This window comes from Schistocerca gregaria, chromosome 2 (genome assembly GCF_023897955.1).
Source record: "Schistocerca gregaria isolate iqSchGreg1 chromosome 2, iqSchGreg1.2, whole genome shotgun sequence".
Taxonomy (NCBI): Eukaryota; Metazoa; Arthropoda; class Insecta; order Orthoptera; family Acrididae; genus Schistocerca; species Schistocerca gregaria.
In genome coordinates, this window is record NC_064921.1 from 308,797,382 (window position 1) to 308,805,053 (window position 7,672).

General features: G+C 39.4%; 1 protein-coding gene across 1 annotated transcript; it reads right to left on the reverse strand.

The window, feature by feature from the left end:
* Positions 1 to 1,177: 1,177 nt before the first annotated feature.
* On the reverse strand, positions 1,178 to 3,199 carry LOC126335758 (ankyrin-3-like). Its single transcript, XM_049999216.1, has one exon. It carries the CDS (start codon positions 3,197 to 3,199, stop codon positions 1,178 to 1,180), a length of 2,022 nt encoding a protein of 673 aa, XP_049855173.1.
* Positions 3,200 to 7,672: the final 4,473 nt, after the last annotated feature.

The following is a 7,672-nucleotide window of genomic DNA, read 5'->3' on the forward strand; positions in this document are numbered from 1 at the left end:
CAACAATAGATGGTGAAACAAAAATGGCTCCAAATCTGTGACCAGGTTTTGCAAATGCAAGTAACTGATAGTAAAGCATATACATATTACCAACATGCATAAGCAAAATACAAATTCATTTTTCTATTGACTGGCTCTTGTTACAATACATTTACAACATTTTTTTATATAAAGGGGATTACTTATTATTTATTATTTAAAACATCTGACATGTTTAGTTGATTTTATGGTGTGATACCCACCAGCCTTCACTGTTACGAAAAGGTAATAGCTTTAACCTAGTATGAAGGCTACAGTGTTCCTACTTGAAACGGATTCCTCTCAGATTATAAAAACATGCAAGTTATGGAAATTTTACAACAATTATTGAAAGTCTTTACTGAATTATTACAAAAATGAGTACACTGAGATCCATATGGCTTATAAATAGCAGCTGCAGTATAGCCTTCATCTATACATCTCCTTCACATTGTTATTTCAATACACGGAATGTATTTTTATTATTTTACAATACGTCTCCAGTATGAAACTTATCACGAGCTTGTTTTTCTCAGTTAATGGAGTGAGTAACTGATGCATTGTTAAGAAAATTATAAGCCTTGTGAGGATTCAAATAATTACCAGTAGTTAAGTTACTGATTGTTTTCACATGCTTCCAAGAGTGTAGTGAGAGAGATTATGAAATATGTACAGTAATAACAGACAAGATTGTTATGGAAGTAACACACAAGATGGTATCAGTTCACTAACAAAAACTCACATAATGAAAATTTACACAAAAGTGAAGATTGTGAACTTCTGAAATGCTTTAAATTAGATAATTCTTGGTAGCAAACAGTAACATAAGCACTGATTCAGAGGAGTATTCAAGCCATCTGGTAAGCAATGCCAGATGTGCAAATGTTTATTTTATGTTTGTCAGTTAACCAGCAATAGAATGAAGTAAAAGATAACAATTTAAACATCTTGAATGTACATAGATTGCCATTACACTGTGAAGCAATTTTGTCTTCCATGAAACTGCTAAAGATGTCTACTTTGCAGGTTACAAAAACTCTAAAATATAATTTTCCAGTGTATAAAATCTCAGAAAATCAGTAGCATGCAATATAACTACACCTTACTCTAATCAAAACCATTCACTGACACAAATGAGTAATAAACAAGTAGTACACCATTACAAATCAGAAAACAATTTACAAAGTTCATCATATCCATTTTTTGAAGCTATTTGTGATAGAGTTTCTTTATTTACATTTTTGCAGTTTTTTATTGCAAGAAATTCAGCATACTTTATATCCTTTAATTCATTTAACTCTTTCAGCACTGTGTTATCATTTTTGCCTATTCTACTAAACATGCTTTCAATTAGGATTAGAGTCTCTGTGACTTCTTTTTGTCCTCCTTCTTGAGCGAAATGTAGTGGTGTTTTTCCGCCTGTTTTGGTTTTTGCATTGTATTCTGCACCATGTTGCAATAAGGTGCACAATATTTCATGATGCCCAAATTTTGCTGCATAATGCAGAGCAGTAATGCCATTACTATTGCTGAAATTAATACCCGCTCCATTTTTAAGCAAAACATTAACAACGGCTAAATTTCCTTTCCAAGATGCATATATAAGCGGTGTTTCATACTGGATACTTCTGCTGTTGACTGATGCCCCTTCTTGAAAACATTTTTCAATTTCAGCACACTTGGCTCTTTTCACAGCTTCAAACAGGTTCTCTGTAGCACGGAATAAAGCCTTTACATTCTCGTCTCTTTTTACCGCAGCAATGTCTGATGCTGTTATGGTACAAAACAAAGATTGCGTAATTGCGTTGTAGTATGCACCATTCTCTAATAGGTACCTAGCAACTACTGGATCGCCATACTCTACAGCTACATGCAGAGCTGTTTCGCCGTTGCTTCCCTTTGCATTTATATCTGCTCCGTTTTCAATGAGAGCTTTCATAGTGTTTAGTTTCGAATCCGGCGCCTGTGTACCTGAGTGTCCCGACCTTTTCGGAGGGATTTGGGTGGAACGCTCATCAGCTGCAAAGTGAAGAGGCGTCCAGTCTGTGTTGTCAGCTGCGTTAACTGCTGCTCCTTCTGCCAAAAGGTATTTCACTGCTTCGACGTGCCAGTAGTCCGCTGCGAAATGCAATGGTGTTGTCTGCTTTTCTGTCCTCGGATCAATTTCAGCACCACTAGCGATTAGAATTTTTATAGTATCATAATGACCCTCGTAAGCGGCGCAATGCAATGGTGTCCACCTTCGATTGTCAGTGACATTCACGTCAGCTTTGTTCTTGATGAGGATGGTAACTACATCGGTAAAATTGTTCTCTGCAGCAAAGTGCAAGGGTGTTCTTCCAATCTTGTCTCTTGCATTCACACTAGCACCTTTCGCAATCAAAAGTCTAGCGGTTTCCGCTGGGTATCCACTGTATGCTGCATTATGCAAAGGAGTCCACCTCTCGTTATCTCTCGCATTCACATCTGCTCCACTGTTGATCAAAAACTGGCTCACTGCGGCCTGTCTGTTTTGTATGGCCACATGTAGCGGAGTGAAGCCTTCCAGAGTCTCTGAATTAATCGCGGCCTTGTTCTGGATCAGCAGCTTTGTTATGTTTAATTTCCCCCTTTCTGCTGCGAAATGCAATGGTGTTACACGCTCTGCATTTCTAGCATTTACACGAGCACGGCTTTGTACAAGAAATTCGGCCACATCTTCAAAATTCTGCGCTACAGCGAAAAATAGTGGGGTGACTTTTATGTTGTTCTCGGCGTTCACGTCTGCATTCGCAGTAACTAGAGCCTTCACCACGGGCAAATGGCCGTGCTGTGCCGCAAGGTGCAGTGGGGACACTTTGGAGCTACTTTTAGCGTTCACATTAGCGCCTGCACTGATCAATGTGAGCGTGATCATTGGGTCCGCATGTCTAGTTGCTAAATGTAACGGCGTCATTCCCCGCTCCAGTTCCTTTAACAACGGAGTAGAGCAAGACGCCTGTGCATTTACTTTACAGCCCCGAGCGATAAGCTCTTTAAGAATGTCCAAATGTCCTTGCTCCGCAGCAATGTGTAGCGCTCGTACCTTGAAAATGTCTGCTGCTTCGACGTCTGCTCCTTTCGTCAGCATATCCATCACATCTTGGAAGTTGCCGGCTCTTACCGCAGAGTGGAATTCTCTTATGGTGTTGTTCGCGTACATGGTTCACAAAATATATCGCGGACACAAACACAGAGAAAAGCCGCGCAGACACACGTTTGCACACCTACTTCTGAATGACACTCTCACATTGAATTGTTGCCATTCGTCCCTGTAAGGCAACTGCTTGCGATTCGATAAAGTAAAGCAAGCTCTCAAATAATGCACAATCCAGGTGCTCCAACATCTGAAACATTAATCCATGTTGGTAATACAGATGTGACAAAAATATTATCTACGAAAATGGCTGATTCTACTGTACGATTTTTGAACAGTCTCACTGAAATAGCAACACTATACACCAGAATAAGTCAAACTCCGGTCCTTACACAAGCCCATTCAAATACGAACGCTACTGTGGACATATCGACTCCTTACAAAATGTGTACCATGTGAATCCCATTAGTGACGTCAACACGTACATCGACCTTAAAGAGTTACCTACTTCTTGCGATTAACAACTATATGCATGTTAATTATTGGTAAATGCGAAGGGAACAGTAATTCGTACGTGAAATGTGACTGTTATAACGAACGATTTATGTACGCCCTTGAAACCAGTGCGCGCCAACTGCAGGAAGCTTGCCAACTGTCGGCTGGGGTCTCGTGCTTGTCCCACCATAATGCAGCAGCGGTGCTGCTTACTCCACTAATCATTTTAACTGATAATTAAAAGTTGGTCCACATGCAACGGTCTGAAAGTGCTCATCACAACTCATACACGTAGTAAAGATACCCGTAAACGATCAAACGTGTTCTACAAAATCGCCCTTATCGAGCAACAGATTTGCCAAGCAATTCTGTATACGTTCAAAAAAAATATATCAGTTTAACATCACTTTGAAGCAGACGCTATTCAAGTTCGTGTGTATTTTGAGAGTATCGAGAAAAACGCAGACAAAGCAGACCTGGGACTGACTTCGGCAGTGTGTTTAAAGGAGACGAAAAAAGGCTGGTCCAGGGAATTGCTTGAAATGTACCCATGAAAATATGCTAAGTAAAATATTACTCTCAGAACCCTATGATTAAGTCAGCTTTCTACGAATGCGACATGCAGCTTTTTAAAACTCATTACGTCCGTCCTAAAAGAACAGACTTGCCTGTCAAATTCGCTCTTATCTAGCCAGGATGTATCAAAGAATCACGTACACGTACTAAAAAAGCTTGTCAGTTTAACCTTACTTTTGAAGCATACACTTTCCGCGTATGCTTTATTTTGGCGCTAGTGAGAATGGCTACAAACGCAGATGACGCATTTCCAGCATTGCCTCTGGCAGCGCGTTTAAAGAAGAAGGAAACAAGAAGCTGGTTCAGGGACTGGTTTAAAATGAGAAATATACAACTGGAAACATCTGCCTTATGGAGATGTTTCACTCAGAATCTGATGATTACATCAACTTTCTGCGGATGGACAGTGAAACGTTTAACAACTTTTTTAGCGTTACTTTACACCCACGATGAAAAGAAAGACACAAGTAATCGAAAATAATATATTCTCTTGTACTTGGTCCTCTAATGACAAGTGATTAAAATACAGCAACGTGGAAAATATAGTCCACATCGACCGTTGAGGAAAGGGGGAAGTTCGACTTCTTTTATTTCACTCCACTCGGCATGTATGCCAACGTACGCGTAAAGTATTTTGTTCACAATCATTTCATGCATAGTATTTGGCTGGGAAACATGTGGTACTTCTCAAATGTTCAAATGTGTGTGAATTCCTAAGGGACCAAACTGCTTAGGTCATCGGTCCCTAGACTTACACTACTTAAACTACGCTAACGACAACACACACACCCATGCCCGAGGGATGACTCGAACCTCCTGCGGGAGGGGTGTGGTACCTCTACTATTTTGGTAACTGTCAGTGCTGTTTTGTTTTTATACTTGATTGTGTCCTTCATAGAAGTGGAAACTCACTATACAGTGAGATAAACTGCAAAAAAACAATTTTCACTAAACGTATGTGACGAAACGTCGACACAAACAACGTCTTCTATCTTGTCAAACTTTCTGTCAATCAAAATTTATCACAAACGCGTCAAAAATGCTTGACAAACATGACAAACTGCACCGCACACGGTCAAATATTTGTCAAGCATAATTAAGTTTCACAAAATGTTTGATCGTTTTCGCGCGGATCGGAAATGTGCGTAGATACCAAACGTGCGCAAGCCTGAAAGTCAAAGAGTTGGTAGCTTGAGCAAAACTGCTCAAATATGTGGGCGCAAATCATATCTGCGCAAGCAAATTGTTCTTGTGAACTGAAATGTGTTCGTGTGAACAAATATGGTGTGCGAAAAGCGTTTAAGTCAGCTGCTTGCTTGTTCAGTCTAGTTTTTACCAGTAAGATCCCAATTTCGTAGATAATTTAATTCCCATGTACAAAATAGCTTCAAAATTTGATTACAAATGAGGTAATGTGTTAGATATTTGACGTTGAAAATGTAAGCGAGATATGTTTAGAAAAGGCTTGAAATTACGTTTAAAGGTATTGAAAGTCGCTATGTGCTCTCGTTACCAAACACTTGATGACTATAGGCCGTGTAATATGCACTCCATTTGAAGTAAAAGCTTGTTTTTTAGTCGTCTCAATGTTTGTGACGTCGTCGTACAATGACAAAATTATGTAAGTACATTCACTGGGATATGTGGATACTGCTTGCAGAATGTGTTGCGAATAGAGTTAGTAATAAAGAAGCAATAAATTAAAATTCCATGTCTGATGCAATAATTTTATGGCATGAACAGGCGTAAATGTAGTAGTAGGCGATAAACTTCCTTTCATTATTTTTTTCTAATTCTCAAATACTTGATGATTAAAGTCTGGGTATTTGCGTGCCATGAATTATGCTGCCTCAAGACGTACATACCGTTTCTAACTTGTCTTATTATGATAAACCTTCAACATAAGATCATACCTCTTATTGAGTAAATTATGACATTATTTCATTTTAAGTGCTGTCCATAATTATATGGATTATTGAAAATTAAATTTTTGTTTTCCCTGGAAGCCGTTATATTTGTAATTGGAACGTGTACTATGAACCATGAATCATGCTAACCGTATAATAATGTAGGTGGGCTTCGCATGCATAGTGAATTCTGGAGTAGCTGATACGCGTCAATGCTATGAGTAGCTGCTTCCGGACTGTATTTAAACATATGGGAGTAACGCACGTTTGTGGAAGGCTATGAGTAGCGACAGATAAAAAAGCAGTAGCTTGAAATTCTCTGAGTAAAAAAAAAAAAAAAAAATTAAATAGTCGTTTATCACAAAGAGTTAAGTAAATCAACAAGATCTATCCGATTTGGCGCCTGTGACGATCAAATAAATAAGGCGTGTGCGGTACTTAAACCTTCTGCGCATACTGATCAGTCGGGAAAAAAGAAGACCCATTTCGAAGACGACTGAGGACGATGTTGGAGGGGCAGTGTGGGAAGAATTGGAATGTGAGCAGTTACGAGAGTCAATTGATATACTGTCGATCTCCATGTCTTTTTTTTTTCAGTCATCAGTCTTCTGACTGGTTTGATGCGGCTCGCCACAAATTCCTCTCCTGTGCTAACCTCTTCATCTCAGAGTAGCACTAGCAACCTACGTCCTCTATTACTTGCTGGATGTATTCCAATCTTTGTCTTCCTCAACAGTTTTTGTCATCTACAGCTCCAGGCTAGTCCCTGATGTACTAACAAATGTCCTATCATCCTGTCCCTTCTTATCAGCGTTTTACACGTATTACTTTCCTCTCTGATTCTGCGTAGAGTATCCTCATCCAAATTTCCAACATTCATCTGTAGCTCCACATCTCAAATGTTTCGATTTTCTTCTGCTCCTGTTTTCGCACAGCCCATGTTTCACTACCATACTAGACTTCTCTTGCCCCGGAATGCCCTTTTTTCCAGTGCTTGTCTGCTTTTGATTTCCTCCTTGCTCCGTCCGTCATTGGTTATTTTGCTGCCTATCTAGTAGAATTCCTTAACTTCATCTACTTCGTGACCATCAATCCTGATGTTAAGTTTCTCGCTGTTCTCATTTCTGCTCTTGTCATTACTTTCTTCGATTTGATCTCCATCGATATTCTGTACTCATTAGTACGTTCATTCCATTCAGCAGATCTTGTAATGTTTCTTACTTTCATTCAGGATAGCAATGTCATCAGCGAATCGTATCATTGATGTATTTTCACCTTGAATTTTAATTCCACTCCTGAACCGACAGGAAGTGCAAAATGGCTAAGCAGGGATGGCTAGAGGACAAATGTAAGGATGTAGAGGCTTATCTTACTAGGGGTAAGATAGATACTGCCTACAGGAAAATTAAAGAGACCTTTGGAGATAAGAGAACCACTTGTATGAACATCAAGAGCTCAGATGGAAACCCAGTTCTAAGCAAAGAAGGGAAAGCAGAAAGGTGGAAGGAGTATATAGAGGGTCTATACAAGGGCGATGTGCTTGAGGACAATATTATGGAAA

Coding starts and splice junctions, on each gene's coding strand:
- LOC126335758 (XM_049999216.1), bottom strand. CDS start 3,199: ATGTACGCGAACAACACCATAAGAGAATTCCACTCTGCGGTAAGAGCC.